General features: G+C 48.8%; 1 protein-coding gene across 1 annotated transcript in view; it reads left to right on the plus strand.

Annotated features, from left to right (window-relative positions):
* The window catches only part of ESPL1 (extra spindle pole bodies like 1, separase), a 340,610-nt gene that overhangs the window by 58,957 nt on the left and 263,436 nt on the right, over nt 1-18,217 (plus strand). Inside the window, exon 3 of the mRNA XM_063950725.1 lies at nt 92-1,165. Coding sequence (XP_063806795.1) covers nt 92-1,165 — 1,074 coding nt within the window. The remainder of the gene's footprint in view (nt 1-91; nt 1,166-18,217) is intronic.

An 18,217-nucleotide genomic window follows, 5' to 3' on the forward strand; every position in this document is an offset into this window, starting at 1 on the left:
TGAATTCGGGCCATAATGTGGTGTGTGTTTGTTTTTTTTTGTTTTTTTTTATGGGTGTGGTTACTGATGGAATTCTTTGATTGCCTTTCAGTCATGTCTGTTAGATGTACCCTGCGACCCATCAAGACCAGATCAGCTGTCGGATCAGCGTGTTGTTTGTGACCGCGTGCTTCGTGCCTGTAACCACTGGGCTGCATCTTGTAATGGACAGCATTTACATAGTTTGGTGCACTTGGCAGAGCTTGCAAGTCAGGGTTTTTACGTATCAAGTCCTCAGCGCACACCTTTCTACCTTGAGAAGATATTATTTCATCTCCTTAAAAATGTTTCTGCAAGGGAATCTTCAAATGAGACCTTCAGTCAGCTGTCAGATCTCCTGTACTCCTACCTCAGTAATTGCCCATCAGACCAACAGAACGGGGGTGACTTCTCAGCAGTATCTAAAAGCAGTTTTCAGTGTCTGTGGAAGGCAGCTGGGGAACAAGAACAGAAGCAGAGTCCGTGTCATCATAACAGGGAGACGCTATCCCTTAGACTACATGCACTGCGATTCCTCATGTTGGAGGAATGGTCCAATTCAGTTGTTGAGCCTACAGTTACAATATCTCGGCATGCCAAATATGCAGTTTTGGCTTTTGATGCCAAAGGAAAAACATGCAGTCAAAGTGATGCATGTTTCCTTAGTCAAAGTGTTGAGGATCTATTGCTAAAACCTTTAAAAGAACACGGAAAACTGGCTCATCCGTGGGTTATGTGTCTAGTGGAACTGACGTTGGAGTGTGTCCGTGTACTCGGTAAAAGTAACTGTTACCATCAGAGCAGGGAGGCCATACAACAAGCTTCTGCCTGTTTGAAGAAGTCTGGTAGATGTTGTCAGTCTGGGCTAATGCTTTTAAGCTCTGCCATAGATATTTATGAGTTGAAAAAGTCACGTGGGATTGGCAAACGTTTAGTGGAGATGGCAGAGACTATTGATAGAGCCTGTTCCTCTGGTGATGGATGGTTGTGTCAGGCTTTGAGCGAATGCTGTCAGTTTACAGTGTGTTGCTTAGATGGCCACTTTAAACAAGCTGTGGATTCTGGAATACAGGAAACAAGTGAGGTCCTTAGCCTGGCGCAGTTCCTGGAGATGCATTTCACACTTCTGGAGAAGCAAGTGTCTGTGGTATGTGTTTTATTGATCATCATATTCTCAACCATAATGTCAGTGTTTCCCAACTCCATCCTCTGGGACCACTAACATTGTGCAGTTCACAGATCTTTTAGTTGTTGCGCGGGTGTATTCATTACTGACTGATAGTTTAGAATGTCCGCAGGTGGTGCTAATTATGTCCGTTCCGATGCAGAGTAGACTTATAAAACATACTGTTAGGGGTCCGTGAGGACTGGCGTTGGGAAACACTGCACTACTCAAAGCTCACACAATAAATATGTATGTATACATCTTTAGATTTTGCATCATTGACAACGTCTGTTTATGTAAAATATAAGTTTCAAACTTCTTAACATGTACACAAATGTATATACAACATAGAGAGAAATTCTTTATTTTACTCCTGTGCTCTGTCAATCTGCCCCCCTTACTGCTGATTAAAAGCATTTCAGCCATAAAGATATACAGGTGTCCTCATATACCTTGCCTCATACGCCATGTGGCACGTGACGTCTGAGAGTGAGCCGTGCCGAGTGCTGTTGTGGTCACAATTGGATGAGACTGCATGGATTACTTTGCTAGACTTGTATCTCTGTGTGTGACTGAATATGAATCTACACGAAGAACAGCGCTACTTGGCGTGAAAAAAAGCTGAGGCCGCCACATTGAAGCACTTTGTATTCAGACTCAGTCACACACAGATATACATGTGACGCATGATGTGAATGGACAGATATTCTCTGTAAAGTGCTGCGGAATATGTGTGTGCTATATAAATAACTGGTAATAAATAATCTGTGCAGTCTCTAGAAGTGGTTTTTATTGTGTTGCCACAGAACAGTATCGGAGAACCTGGCATGCCGAGAAGAGATTTTTGGCACAACTGCAGTAATAGTGTATGAGGACACATCTGTACCATGCAGATCACGTAACAGTATATTTGTTGCTGGTCTCTTTAAAACTCCTCTATCTACGCTTTCACACACTACTTTCCTTCCTCTCCCTATCTCTGAAACTGCCTCTTAAAATAGATGGAATGTCGGGGAGAGTGCCTCCTGGGTATCCTTTCTAATTCTAGTGCCTGAAGCCATTACAGAGAGCTGATGTTGGGTGCATTGGTCGCATAATGTGTGCCTTCCTTTGGTACTATACAGCTCCTCCTTTGTTTCATCTCTTGCAGCATTCTTCATGTGTGTTTTCTCTCTGTGGGGTAAATGTACTACAGTGGCACGGATTGTGCCACTATAGCTTTTCCTGCTTCGCCTCTTTACCGAGACGAAGCAGGAAGCATTAGCAGTGAGATATATGAACATCTCGACTGCCAGAGTGGGGGAGTGAAACCATGCAGGTGATCCCTGTTGGACTGTACAGTGCATCAGCCTAGTGCTGATGCGCGGTCTCTCTTCCTGGCCAGCTCCTCTGGGCATGTGCAAGATCTTGCAATCATTGCAAAATCTCCCATGCAGCCCGGAGCCAGCAGCAGCAACACCTGCAGGTGTCTGAACAGACATTGCCCAGCCCCTGTCCTGTAGCACACACTGCCACACGGCGCACATGAAGTGCGCTGATGCCACACCCATAATGATTAATAAGATATCTACCCTGGTATGTATTGTTCCTCTCTGCCTGTTACTGTTTAATAGCCAATTTACTCTAAGTCTCTGGCAATAATGGATGTACATCTTGGTTACATACTGTGGAGGCATGCACTACTGTATATTTCTGCGCATGCAGTCAGCTCACTGGATAGTTATGTGTTCATTTTGGGAATTTGTTTTCCTGTGTTCTAATCACTGAAGTGAGCACATAATTTCAAAGAGCAAACTTTTGGGAGCAATATTAAACTAGTGTGCTGCATAATATTATAGGTAATATTTAAAGGAGCCACTTGCTTCTTAAATGTCCCTTAAGCTTGGTACAGCACTATCATTGAATGTTTTCCCTTGAACTTCCCGAACAAACAATATTGCGCGTACACTCATCGATTTTTTTTTTTTTTTACAAACGACCAACGATATACAGAGTCATCTGATACTAGGGTTTTTCAGCTACTGGGTAGGAATTTCTTGGGTGTCGTTCGTAGCGTACACACTGGACGATATGCACCTTATCGTTAAAGACATAGCCAAAATCGACAGACATGCACAGATAACAGGAGACCTTGCTAGCGACCCGCAGGAGCGCTCATCGTTAACAAAATAGTGCACAGACACTGGACGATATTACAAACCATATCACTCAGAAGGGTCAAAATGAGTGATATAGCTTAAAATATCGCCTAGTGTGTGCCCAGCTTTAGACCTTCCTACAAGCAATTAGACATGAGATCTTCAAACACCTACCCCTTCAGTGCCAACCCTGCTAAGCCACACCTCCCATGGTGAGGAATGCCAGAAGTTCTCACACATGGTCTCAAGGCACCAACGGCCCAGGTTTTAGGCAGGGACGTGCAGCCAGGGGAGGCAGTGCCTCCCCTGTCATTAATAATTAAAATAATACAAAGAAGATACTTATGACACACATTCTGTGTCATAAGTATCTACTTTAGCCTTCATATTATTTTAATCATTTTTACCCTGTGAATAACTCTGTTAAAAGTGTGTTGGAGACACCGCTCTCTGTGCCTCCCGCTATCAGTGTGAAAGGGCCGGAAGCAGGGGGCGGGGCCAAGCGTTGGGCAGTGAAAGCCCATTTAAAAAAAAAAAAAAAAGCAGCTGAAGCGGCACCTAATAGAAGTGCCGCTTTGACAGGGACGTTCTTTCAGCTCACATGAAAGCACGCCACACCCCTGTCCCTGAAGAAGCTGTGATAGGGCAGTGGGCAGGGTTGGCTCTGTCATTACTTTTGATGGTGCCCCTACCTAGATCCTCTCTGTAATCTGCACCACGTTCGGACTTTGTGACAGAGGGGATCTCTTCAGGTGCTGGGAGTCCCGCTGGCTGAGAGAGCTCTCTTGCAAAGAGTAACCACTGCTGAGTCTGCCTGGCAGCAGGAGAAAGGATCTCTGAGGAAGGGGGCATGTTTGCTGGGCTGGTTTACACTCTGAGTGTGCGCAGGGCCAGATGGTCCTTCTTTAGTCACAGGCTACAGTACAATGGCTGCGGGAGGGCTGCTGTGAATGCCCTGCCCCAGCTCCCCCACGGAACTCCAGCGGCCAGTAACAGGAAGCCGGGTAGGGGACTCCCATACAGGGGAAGGCTACACAGGTGCCCATAAGTCTCTCCCCAATATTAATTTTATATTTTAACTATAGGAGTTGTGGGGTCAGTTGCAGCTCCTACCCTCCCCTATGCCGTGACGCACTGTTTCTGGTCTGTACTCTGTCTCCGGGGCTCCTCCCATTCCACTGTGCAGCAGCGTTACACAGCACCTCCTCCCGTTCCTCTGCAGATTAGGATGCTGTTCCACTTTCTCTTTCATCCATTTGGGGGATGCTGCGCCGTTACTTGTGGGTTAGAGATGTGTGGTAGTGGAGTTTGGCACAGAACCTTATAAAAAAAATAAGAATTTACTTACGGATAATTCTATTTCTCGTAGTCCGTAGTGGATGCTGGGAACTCCGTAAGGACCATGGGGAATAGCGGCTCCGCAGGAGACTGGGCACAAAAAGAAAAGCTTTAGGACTACCTGGTGTGCACTGGCTCCTCCCCCTATGACCCTCCTCCAAGCCTCCGTTAGGATACTGTGCCCGGACGAGCGTACACAATAAGGAAGGATTTTGAATCCCGGGTAAGACTCATACCAGCCACACCAATCACACTGTTCAACTTGTGATATGAACCCAGTTAACAGCATGATAACAGAGGAGCCTCTGGATAGATGGCTCACAACAACAATAACCCGATTTGTTAACAATAACTATGTACAAGTATTGCAGATAATCCACACTTGGGATGGGCGCCCAGCATCCACTACGGACTACGAGAAATAGAATTATCGGTAAGTAAATTCTTATTTTCTCTGACGTCCTAGTGGATGCTGGGAACTCCGTAAGGACCATGGGGATTATACCAAAGCTCCCAAATGGGCGGGAGAGTGCGGATGACTCTGCAGCACCGAGTGAGAAAACTCCAGGTCCTCCTCAGCCAGAGTGTCAAATTTGTAAAATTTTACAAAAGTATTTGACCCTGACCAAGTAGCAGCTCGGCAGAGTTGTAAAGCCGAGACCCCTCGGGCAGCCGCCCAAGATGAGCCCACCTTCCTTGTGGAGTGGGCTTTTACAGATTTTGGCTGTGGCAGGCCTGCCACAGAATGCGCAAGCTGAATTGTACTACAAATCCAGCGAGCAATAGTCTGCTTAGAAGCAGGAGCACCCAGCTTGTTGGGTGCGTATAGGATAAATAGCGAGTCAGATTTTCTGACTCCAGCCGTCCTGGAAACATATATTTTCAGGGCCCTGACAACGTCCAGCAACTTGGAGTCCTCCAAGTCCTTAGTAGCCGCAGGTACCACAATAGGCTGGTTCAGATGAAACGCTGAAACCACCTTTGGGAGAAATTGAGGACGAGTCCTCAATTCTGCCCTGTCTGTATGAAAAATCAGGTAAGGGCTTTTACAGGATAAAGCCGCCAATTCGGACACACGCCTGGCTGAAGCCAGGGCTAACAACATGACCACTTTCCATGTGAGATATTTTAATTCCACAGTGTTAAAGTGGTTCAAACCAATGTGATTTTAGGAAATCCAAAACAACATTCAGATCCCAGGGTGCCACTGGAGGCACAAAAGGAGGCTGAATATGTAGCACTCCTTTAACAAACGTCTGGACTTCAGGCACTGAAGCCAGTTCTCTCTGAAAGAAAATCGACAGGGCCGAAATCTGGACCTTAATGGATCCTAATTTTAGGCCCATCGACACTCCTGCTTGCAGGAAATGCAGGAATCGACCCAATTGAAATTCCTCCGTCGGGGCCTTTTTGGCCTCGCACCACACAACATATTTCCGCCAGATGCGGTGATAATGCTTTGCGGTTACATCCTTTCTGGCTTTTATCAAAGTAGGGATGACTTCGTCTGGAATGCCTTTTTCCTTTAGGATCCGGCGTTCAACCGCCATGCCGTCAAACGCAGCCGCGGTAAGTCTTGGAACAGTCAGGGTCCCTGCTGGAGCAGGTCCCTTCTCAGAGGTAGAGGCCACGGGTCCTCTGTGAGCATCTCTTGAAGTTCCGGGTACCAAGTCCTTCTTGGCCAATCCGGAGCCACGAGAATAGATCTTACTCCTCCCCGCCGTATAATTCTCAGCACCTTGGGTATGAGAGGCAGAGGAGGGAACACATACACTGACTGGTACACCCACGGTGTTACCAGAGCGTCCACAGCTATTGCTTGAGGGTCCCTTGACCTGGCGCAATACCTGTCCAGTTTTTTTGTTGAGGCGGGACGCCATCATGTCCACCTTTGGTTTTTCCCAACGGTTTATCATCATGTGGAAGACTTCTGGGTGAAGTCCCCACTCTCCCGGGTGGAGGTCGTGCCTGCTGAGGAAGTCTGCTTCCCAGTTGTCCACTCCCGGAATGAACACTGCCGACAGTGCTATCACATGATTTTCCGCCCAGCGAAGAATCCTTGCAGCTTCTGCCATTGCCCTCCTGCTTCTTGTGCCGCCCTGTCTGTTTACGTGGGCGACTGCCGTGATGTTGTCCGACTGGATCAGCACCGGCTGACCTTGAAGCAGAGGTCTTGCTTGGCTCAGAGCATTGTAAATGGCTCTTAACTCCAGGATATTTATGTGAAGTGATGTCTCCAGGCTTGACCACAAGCCCTGGAAGTTTTTTCCCTGTGTGACTGCTCCCCAGCCTTGCAGGCTGGCATCCGTGGTCACCAGAACCCAGTCCTGAATGCCGAATCTGCGGCCCTCTAGAAGATGAGCACTCTGCAACCACCACAGGAGAGACACCCTTGTCCTTAGGGACAGGGTTATTCGCTGATGCATCTGAAGATGCGATCCGGGCCATTTGTCCAGCAGGTCCCACTGGAATGTTCTTGCGTGGAATCTGCCGAATGGGATTGCTTCGTAGGAAGCTACCATTTTTCCCAGGACCCTTGTGCATTGGTGCACTGATACTTGGTCTGGTTTTAGGAGGTTTCTGACTAGCTCGGATAACTCTCTGGCTTTCTCTTCCGGGAGAAACACCTTTTTCTCTGACGTCCTAGTGGATGCTGGGAACTCCGAAAGGACCATGGGGAATAGCGGGCTCCGAAGGAGGCTGGGCACTCTAGAAAGATTTATGACTACCTGGTGTGCACTGGCTCCTCCCACTATGACCCTCCTCCAAGCCTCAGTTAGATCTTGTGCCCGGCCGAGGTTGGATGCACACTAGGGGCTCTCCTGAGCCTCTAGAAAGAAAGTATAGAATTAGGTTTTTTATTTTCAGTGAGACCTGCTGGCAACAGGCTCACTGCAGCGAGGGACTAAGGGGAGAAGAAGCGAACTCGCCTGCTTGCAGCCGGATTGGGCTTCTTAGGCTACTGGACACCATTAGCTCCAGAGGGATCGACCGCAGGCCCAGTCCTTGGTGTTCGGTCCCGGAGCCGCGCCGCCGTCCCCCTTACAGAGCCAGAAGCAAGAAGAGGTCCGGAAAATCGGCGGCAGAAGACATCAGTCTTCACCAAGGTAGCGCACAGCACTGCAGCTGTGCGCCATTGCTCCTCATACACACTTCACACTCCGGTCACTGAGGGTGCAGGGCGCTTGGGGGGGGGCGCCCTGAGCAGCAATAAAAACACCTTGGCTGGCAAAAATACCACAATATATAGCCCCAGAGGCTATATATGTGGTAAATACCCCTGCCAGAATCCAGAAAAAAGCGGGAGAATAGGCCGCGGAAAAGGGGCGGAGCTATCTCCCTCAGACACACTGGCGCCATTTTCTCTTCACAGTGCAGCTGGAAGAAAGCTCCCCAGGCTCTCCCCTGTAGTTTTCAGGCTCAAAGGGTTAAAAAGAGAGGGGGGGCACTAAATTTAGGCGCAATATTGAATATACAAGCAGCTATGGGGGAAAATTCACTCAGTTATAGTGTTAATCCCCACATTATATAGCGCTCTGGTGTGTGCTGGCATACTCTCTCTCTGTCTCCCCAAAGGGCTTTGTGGGGTCCTGTCCTCAGTCAGAGCATTCCCTGTGTGTGTGCGGTGTGTCGGTACGGCTGTGTCGACATGTTTGAGGAGGAGGCTTATATAGTGACGGAGCAGATGCCGATAAATGTGATGTCGCCCCCTGTGGGGCCGACACCAGAGTGGATGGTTAGGTGAAAGGTATTAACCGACAGTGTCAACTCCTTACATAAAAGGCTGGATGACGTAACAGCTGTGGGACAGCCGGCTTCTCAGCCCGCGCCTGCCCAGGCGTCTCAAAGGCCATCAGGGGTTCAAAAACGCCCGCTCATTCAGATGGCAGACACAGATGTCGACACGGAGTCTGACTCCAGTGTCGACAAGGTTGAGACATATACACAATCCACTAGGAACATCCGTGACTTGATCCCGGCAATAAAAAATGTGTTACACATTTCTGACATTAACCTCTAAAAATGGGTTTTTATGTTTGGGGAGAAAAAGCAGGCAGTGTTTTGTTCCCCCATCAGATGAATGAATGAAGTGTGTGAAAAGCGTGGGTTCCCCCTGATAAGAAACTGGTAATTTCTAAAAAGTTACTGATGGCGTACCTTTTTCCCGCCAGAGGATAAGTTACGCTGGGAGATATCCCCTAGGGTGGATAAGGCGCTCACACGGTTGTCAAAATAGGTGGCACTGCCGTTTTAGGAACGGCCACTTTGAAGGTACCTGTTGATAAAAAGCAGGAGGCTATCCTGAAGTCTGTATTTACACACTCAGGTACTAGACTGAAACCTGCAGAGCGTGCTGCTGCAGCGTGGTCGGTGACCCTGTCAAACATACTAGTTTGCTAACATGAGAACATATTAAAGACGTCGTCTTATATATGAGGGATGCACAGAGGGATATTTTGCCGGCTGGCATCCAAAATGAATGTAATGTCCATTCTGTCAGGAGGGTATTAGAGACCTGTCACTGGACAGGTGATGCTGACTTTAAAAGGCGCATAGAGATTCTGCCTTATAAGGGTGAGGAATTATTTGGGGATGGTCTCTGGGACCTCGTATCTGCAGCAACAGCTGGGAAGAAATATTTTTACCTCAGTTTTCCTCAGACTAAGAAAGGTACAGTCCTTTCGGCTTCAGAAAAGCAAGCGGGTCAAAGGCGCTTCCTTTCTGTACAGAGACAAGGGAAGAGGGAAAAAGCTGCACCTGTCAGCCTGTTCCCAGAATCATAATTCTTCTCTCGCTTCCTCTGAGTCCACAGCATGACGCGGGGGCTCCACAGGTGTAGCCAGGTACAGTGGGGGGCCGTCTCAAAAATTTCAGCGATCAGTGGGCTCGCTCACAGGTGGATCCCTGTTTCATTCAAGTAGTATTTCAGGGGTACAAGATGGAATTCGAGATGTCTTCCCCCCGCCGTTTCCTCAAATTTGCCTTGCCGACAACTCCCTCAGGCAGGGAGGCTGTGCTAGAGGCAATTAATAAGCTGTATTCCCATCAGGTAATACTTAAGGTGCCCCTACTTCAACAAGGACGGGGTTACTATTCCACACGGTTTGGGGTACCGAAACCGCATGGTTCGGTGTGACCCTTTTTTATATTTAAAATCCTTTAACACATACATAAAAAAATTCAAGTTCAAGATGGAATCGCTCAGGGCGGTTATTGCAAGCCTGGACGAGGGGGATTACATGGTATCCCGGGACATCAAGGATGCTTACCTGCATGTCCCCATTTACTATCCTCGCCAGGAGTACCTCAGATTTGTGGTACAGGATTCCCATTACCAAGTCCAGACTCTGCCGTTTGGACTGTACATGGCACCGAGGGTGTTACCAAGGTAATGGCCGGAATGATGATACTCCTTCGAAAAAGGGGAGTTTTTAATGATCCCGTACTTGGACAATCTCCTTATAAGGGCGAGGTCCAAGGAGCAGTTGCTAGTCGGGGTAGCACTATTTTGGAAAGTGCTACAACAGCACGGTTGGATTCTAAACAGTCCAAAGACACAGCTGTTTCCTACGACACGTCTACTGTTCCTGGGGATGGTTCTGGACACAGACCAGAAATAAGTGTTTCTCCCGGAGGAGAAAGCCAAGGAGCTGTCATCTCTAGTCAGAGACCTCCTGAAGCCAAAACAGTTATCGGTGCATCATTGCACGCGAGTCCTGGGAAAAATGATAGCTTCCTACGAAGCAATCCCATTCGGCAGGTTCCATGCAAGAACTTTTCAGGGGGACCTGTTAGACAAGTGGTACGGATCACATCTTCAGATGCATCGGCTGATAACCCTGTCTCCAAGGACCAGGGTATCTCTACTGTAGTGGCTGCAGAGTGCCCATCTTCAAGAGGGCCGCAGGTTCGACATACAGGACTAGGTCCTAGTGACCATGGATGCCAGCCTTTGAGGCTGGGGGGCAGTCACACAGGGAAGAAGCTTCCAGGGACTTTGGTCAAGTCAGGTGACTTCCCTACATAAATATTCTGGAACTGAGGGCCATTTACAATGCCCTGAGTCAGCCAAGGCCTCTGCTTCAAAACCGGCCGGTCCTGATCCAATCAGACAACATCACGGCAGTCGCCCATGTAAACCAACAGGGCGGCACAAGAAGCAGGATGGCGATGGCAGAAGCCACAAGGATTCTCCGATGGGCGGAAAATCATGTGTTAGCACTGTCGGCAGTGTGCATTCCCGGAGTGGACAACTGGGAAGCAGATCTTCTCAGCAGACACGACTTCCACCCGAGAGAGTGGGGACTTCATCCAGAAGTCTTCCAAAGGATTGTACACCATTGGGAAAGGCCACAGGTGGACATGAAGGCGTCCCGCCTCAACAAAAAGCTATAAAAGATATTGCGCCAGGTCAAGGGACCTTCAGGCGATAGCTGTGGACGCTCTGGTAACACCGTGGGTGTACCAGTCGGTTTATGTGTTCCCCCCCTCTGCCTCTCATACCAAAGGTACTGAGAATAATGAGGCGAGGAGTAAGAACGATACTCGTGGTTCCGGATTGGCCAAGAAGAGCCTGGTACCCAGAACTTCAAGAAATTATATCAGAGGACCCATGGCCTCTGCCGCTCAGACAGGACCTGCTGCAGCAGGGGCCCTGTCTGTTCCAAGACTTACCGCGGCTACGTTTTGATGGCATGGCGGTTGAACGCCGGATCCTAAAGGAAAAGGGCATTCCGGAGGAAGTCATTCCTACGCTGATTCAAGCCAGGAAAGATGTAACTGCAAAACATTATCACCGCATATGGCGGAAATATGTTGCTTGGTGTGAGGCCACAAAAGGCCCCAACAGAGGAATTTCAACTAGGTCGATTTCTGCATTTCCTACAAGCAGGAGTGTCTATGGGCCTAAAATTAGGCTCCATTAAGATACAGATCTCGGCTCTGTCGATTTTCTTCCAGAAAGAATTAGCTTCAGTACCTGAAGTTCAGACATTGTAAAAGGAGTGCTGCATATTCAGCCCCCGGTTGTGCCTCCAGTGGCACCTTGGGATCTCAACGTGGTGTTGAGTTTCTTAAAATCACATTGGTTTGAACCACTAAAAACCGTGGATCTAAAATATCTCACGCGGAAAGTGGTCATGTTATTGGCCTTGGTTTCGGCCAGGCGTGTATCAGAATTGGCGGCTTTGTCATATAAAAGTCCTTATCTGATTTTCCATATGGATAGGGCAGAATTGAGGACTCGTCCCCAGTTTCTCCCTAAGGTGGTATCAGTTTTTCACTTGAACTAACCTATTGTGGTGCCTGCGGCTACTAGGGACTTGGAGGATTCCAAGTTACTGGACGTAGTCAGGGCCTTGAAAAATTATGTTTCCAGGACGGCTAGAGTCAAGAAAATTGACTCGCTATTTATCCTGTATGCACCCAACAGGCTGGGTGCTCCTGCTTCTAAGCAGACTATCGCTCGCTGGATCCGTGACACGATTCAGCAGGCGCATTCTGCGGCTGGACTGCCGCATCCTAAATCAGTGAAAGCCCATTCCACAGGGAAGGTGGGCTCATCTTGGGCGGCTGCCCGAGGGGTCTCGGCTTTACAACTTTGCCGAGCTGTTACTTGGTCAGGGGCAAACACGTTTGCAAAATTCTACAAATTTGATACCCTGGCTGAGGAGGACCTTGAGTTCTCTCATTCGGTGCTGCAGAGTCATCCGCACTCTCCCGCCCGTTTGGGAGCTTTGGTATAATCCCCATGGTCCTTTCGGAGTTCCCAGCATCCACTAGGACGTCAGAGAAAATAAGATTTTACTCACCGGTAAATCTATTTCTCGTAGTCCGTAGTGGATGCTGGGCGCCCATCCCAAGTGCGGATTGTCTGCAATACTTGTAAATAGTTATTGCTAACTAAAGGGTTATTGTTGAGCCATCTGTTGAGAGGCTCAGTTGTTTTCATACTGTCAAACTGGATATAGTATCACGAGTTGTACGGTGTGATTGGTGTGGCTGGTATGAGTCTTACCCGGGATTCAAAATCCTTCCTTATTATGTCAGCTCGTCCGGGCACAGTGTCCTAACTGAGGCTTGGAGGAGGGTCATAGTGGGAGGAGCCAGTGCACACCAGGTAGTCATAAATCTTTCTAGAGTGCCCAGCCTACTTCGGAGCCCGCTATTCCCCATGGTCCTTTCGGAGTTCCCAGCATCCACTACGGACTACGAGAAATAGATTTACCGGTGAATAAAATCTTATTTTCTGGACTGTGTCCAGGATCATCCCTTGGAACAGAAGACGTGTCGTCAGGATTAGCTACGATTTTGGGATATTGAGAATCCAACCGTGCTGCCGCAGCACTACTTGAGATAGTGCTACTCCGACTACCAACTGTTCCTTGGATCTTGCCCTTATCAGGAGATCGTCCAAGTAAGGGATAATTAAAACTCCCTTCCTTCGAAGGAGTATCATCCTTTCGGCCATTACTTTGGTAAAGACCCGGGGCGCCGTGGACAATACAAACGGCAGCGTCTGAAACTGATAGTGGCAGTTCTGTACCACAAACCTGAGGTACCCTTGGTGAGAAGGGTAAATTGGGACATGGAGGTAAGCATCCTTGATGTCCAGAGACACCATATAATCCCCTTCTTCCAGGTTCGCGATCACCGCTCTGAGTGACTCCATCTTGAATTTGAACCTCTGTATGTAAGTGTTCAAAGATTTTAGATTTAAAATAGGTCTCACCGAGCCATCCGGCTTCGGTACCACAAACAGCGTGGAATAATACCCCTTTCCCTGTTGCAGGAGGGGTACCTTGATTATCACCTGCTGTGAATACAGCTTGTGAATGGCTTCCAATACCGCCTCCCTGTCGGAGGGAGACGTCGGTAAGGCAGACTTTAGGAAACGGCGAGGGGGAGACGTCTCGAATTCCAATTTGTACCCCTGAGATACCACCTGAAGGATCCAGGGGTCCACTTGTGAGTGAGCCCACTGCGCGCTGAAATTCTTGAGACGGGCCCCCACCGTGCCTGAGTCCGCTTGTAGAGCCCCAGCGTCATGCTGAGGACTTGGCAGAAGCGGGAGAGGGCTTCTGTTCCTGGGAACTGGCTGTTTGCTGCAGCCTTTTTCCTCTCCCTCTGCCACGGGGCAGAAATGAGGAGCCTTTCGCCCGCTTGCCCTTATGGGGCTGAAAGGACTGCGCCTGATAATACGGCGTCTTTTTATGTTGAGAGGCTACCTGGGGTAAAAATGTGGATTTCCCAGCAGTTGCCGTGGATACCAGGTCCGATAGACCTACCCCAAATAACTCCTCCCCTTTATAAGGCAATACTTCCATATGCCTTTTGGAATCAGCATCACCTGACCACTGCCGCGTCCATAACCCTCTTCTGGCAGATATGGACAGCGCACTTACTCTTGATGCCAGTCGGCAAATATCCCTCTGTGCATCACGCATATATAAAAATGCATCTTTTAAATGCTCTATAGTCGGTAATATACTGTCCCTATCCAGGGTATCAATATTTTCAGTCAGGGAATCCGACCAAGCCACCCCAGCACTGCACATCCAGGCTGAGGAGATTGCTGGTCGCAGTATAACACCCGTGTGAGTGTATATACATTTTAGGATATTCTCCTGCTTTCTGTCAGCAGGTTCCTTAAGGGCGGCCGCATCCGGAGACGGTAGTGCCACCTGTTTTGACAAGCGTGTGAGCGCTTTATCCACCCTAGGAGGTGTTTCCCAACGTGCCCTATCCTCTGGCGGGAAGGGGTATGATGCCAATAACTTTTTAGGAATTATCAGTTTTTTATCGGGAGAAACCCACGCTTCATCACACACTTCATTTAATTCCTCAGATGCAGGAAAAACTACAGGTAGTTTTTTCTCACCAAACATAATACCCTTTTTAGTGGTACTTGTACTATCAGAAATGTGTAAAACATTTTTCATTGCCTCAATCATGTAACGTGTGGCCCTACTGGAAGTCACATTCGTCTCTTCATCGTCGACACTGGAGTCAGTATCCGTGTCGGCGTCTGTATCTGCCATCTGAGATAGCGGGCGTTTTAGAGCCCCTGATGGTCTTTGAGACGCCTGGACAGGCACCAGCTGAGTAGCCGGCTGTCTCATGTCATCAACCGTCTTTTGTAAAGAGCTGACACTTTCACGTAAATCCTTCCATAAGCTCATCCACTCAGGTGTCGACTCCCTAGGGGGTGACATCACCATTACAGGCAATTGCTCCGCCTCCACATCATTTTCCTCTTCATACATGTCGACACAGTCGTACCGACACACAGCACACACACAGGGAATGCTCTGATAGAGGACAGGACCCCACTAGCCCTTGGAGACAGAGGGAGAGTATGCCAGCACACACCAGAGCGCTATATATATATTGGGATAACACCAGAGTGTTTTTCCCTTTATAGCTGCTGTGTATATTATACTGCGCCTAATTAGTGCCCCCCCCCATCTTGTTTTACCCTTTTCTGTAGTGCAGGACTGCAGGGGAGAGTCAGGGAGACGTCCTTCCAGCGGAGCTGTGAGGGAAAATGGCGCCAGTGTGCTGAGGAGATAGGCTCCGCCCCCTTCTCGGCTGACTTTTCTTCCACTTTTTTCAGGAATCTGGCAGGGGTTAATATACATCCATATAGCCCTGGGGGTTATATGTGATGTAATTTAGCCAGCCAAGGTGTTTATATTGCTGCTCAGGGCGCCCCCCCCCCCAGCGCCCTGCACCCATCAGTGACCGGAGCGTGTGGTGCATGAGGAGCAATGGCGCACAGCTGCAGTGCTGTGCGCTACCTTGGTGAAGACTGATGTCTTCTGCCGCCGATTTTCCGGACCTCTTCTTGCTTCTGGCTCTGTAAGGGGGCCGGCGGCGTGGCTCTGGGACCGGACTCCGAGGCTGGGCCTGTGTTCGGTCCCTCTGGAGCTAATGGTGTCCAGTAGCCTAAGAAGCCCAAGCTGGCTGCAAGCAGGCAGGTTCGCTTCTTCTCCCCTTAGTCCCTCGATGCAGTGAGCCTGTTGCCAGCAGGTCTCACTGAAAATAAAAAACCTAAAACTAACTTTTCCTAAGAAGCTCAGGAGAGCCTCCTAGATTGCACCCAGCTCGGTCGGGCACAAAAATCTAACTGAGGCTTGGAGGAGGGTCATAGGGGGAGGAGCCAGTGCACACCAGGTAGTCCTAAAGCTTTTTTCTTTTTGTGCCCAGTCTCCTGCGGAGCCGCTATTCCCCATGGTCCTTACGGAGTTCCCAGCATCCACTAGGACGTCAGAGAAAAATAACTAACTTCTCCCTCCTCTAACCCCTCCCATCTCCTTCCTGTCTAGCCAGTACCTCAGTTTTTCTTTTGTGCCTGTGGCGTACAGACACCGTTTTTTTGACCTAGGATTTTTAGTTAGGTTTTTTTATTGTTTTATTCTTCTGGAGTACCTAGTCCCTGTACACAGGTGACAGGCGCTATTAGAGTGGGGTTAGTTAGTCATTTCCCATTCTCGGCTGCCTCCAGATGGGTCACCATTCTTCACACTGGGGCTCTCTGTTTTCTTGTGGATGAAGAGGCACTATTAAAGCGCTGTACAGACTGGATTTTGTCCGTGTCCAGTGGCGCTGGGTGTGTGCTGGCATACTCTGTCTCTCCAAAGGCCCTTATTGGGGGACTCTCTCTCTCTCTCTCTCTCTCTCTCTCTCTCTCTCTCTCTCTCTCTCTCTCTCCTCTCTCTCTCTCTCTCTCTCTCTCTCTCTCTCTCTCTCTCTCTTCTATCCAGTGGGGGGTGTCGGTACGTGTGTGTCAGTATGCCTGAAGCGGAAGGCTCGTCTAAGGAGGAGGTAGAGCAGATGATTGTGGTGTCTCCGTCGACACCTGATTGGATGGATATGTGAAATGTTTTGAATGCAAATGTGTCTTTATTACATAAAAGATTGGATAAAGCAGTCTCCACAGAAAAAGCAGGGAGTCAATCCATGGCTTTGACTGTGTCACAGGGCCCTTCAGGGTCTCATAAACGTCCCTGTCCCAGGTAGCAGACACTGATACCGACACGGATTCTGACTCCAGTGTCGACTACGATGTTGCGAGGTTACACCCAAGGGTGGCCAAAAGTATTCATTATATGATTATTGCAATAAAAGATGTTTTGCATATCACAGAGGATCCATCGGTGCCTGACACGAGGGTATGCATGTTTAAGGAGAAAAAACCTGAGGTAACCTCCAAGAGAATTCTCCTGGCGTATCCTTTCCCCACACAGGACAGGTTACGGTGGGAATCCTCGCCCAGGGTGGACAAGGCTTTGAAGCGCTTGTCCAAAAAGGTGGCGCTACAGTCTCCAGACACGGCAGCTCTCAAGGATCCTGCTGATCGCAGACAGGAGGCTACCTTAAAATCAATTTATACACATACGGGGGCCTTGCTCAGACCGGCAGTAGCGTCAGCATGGGTATGTAGCGCAATAGCAGCATGGGCGTTTAACTTGTCATCTGACATTGACACCCTAGATAAAGATAGCATTTTATTGACCTTGGGTCATATAAAAGACGCAGCGTTGTATATGAGAGACGCTGCGAGAGACGTTGGGTTCAAGAGCCAATGCCATGGCAATTTCTGCTAGGCGAGCCCTGTGGACCCACCAATGGACCGGGTGATGCCGATTCAAAAAGGCATATGGAAACTTTGCCTTACAAGGGTGAGGTTTTATTTGGGGAGGGCCTCGCGGACCTGGTTTCCACAGCTCTTCTTCTTTTTTGCCTTATGTTCCCCCAGAGCAAAAGAAAACACCTCAATATTGTCTTGTCTCCCCTATTCTTAAAAAACCTACCCTTGATCCTAACACTCTCTCCAACTATCGACCCATCTCTCTCCTCCCCTTTGCCTCCAAACTTCTTGAGCGTATTGTCTATAACCGCCTCACTGCCTTTCTTTCCTCTCACTCACTGCTTGACCCATTCCAGTCTGGTTTCCGTTCTCTCCACTCCACTGAAACTGCCCTCACAAAAGTCTGCAATGACCTCCATGCAGCCAAATCTAAGGGCCACTACTCTCTGCTTATTCTTCTTGACCTCTCTGCTGCTTTTGACACTGTGGACCATCCTCTCCTTCTGCAAATCCTTCACTCTCTTGGTCTGCGTGATACTGCCCTCTCCTGGCTGTCCTCCTACCTCTCTGATCGTTCCTTCTCTGTCTCCTCTCATGATGCTACCTCCCCCCCACTTCCACTAACTGTTGGTGTTCCCCAAGGCTCTGTTCTTGGTCCTCTCCTTTTCTCTCTATACGTCCTCTTTAGGTGAACTCATTAGTTCTTTTAACTTCCAATATCACCTCTATGCTGATGACACTCAAATCTACCTCTCCTCCCCTGATCTCTCCACGGCTCTCCTCACTCGTACCTCAAACTGTCTTTCTGCTATCTCTTCCTGGATGTCTCAGCGCTTTCTTAAACTCAACATGTCTAAGACTGAGCTGATCATCTTCCCACCCTCCCGCACAGCCTCACCTCCCAGAATCTCATTATCCATTGATGGCACAACTATCTTCCCTAGCCCCCAAGTACGCTGTCTTGGC

The sequence above is a fragment of the Pseudophryne corroboree genome, chromosome 2, assembly GCF_028390025.1.
Source record: "Pseudophryne corroboree isolate aPseCor3 chromosome 2, aPseCor3.hap2, whole genome shotgun sequence".
NCBI lineage: Eukaryota > Metazoa > Chordata > Amphibia > Anura > Myobatrachidae > Pseudophryne > Pseudophryne corroboree.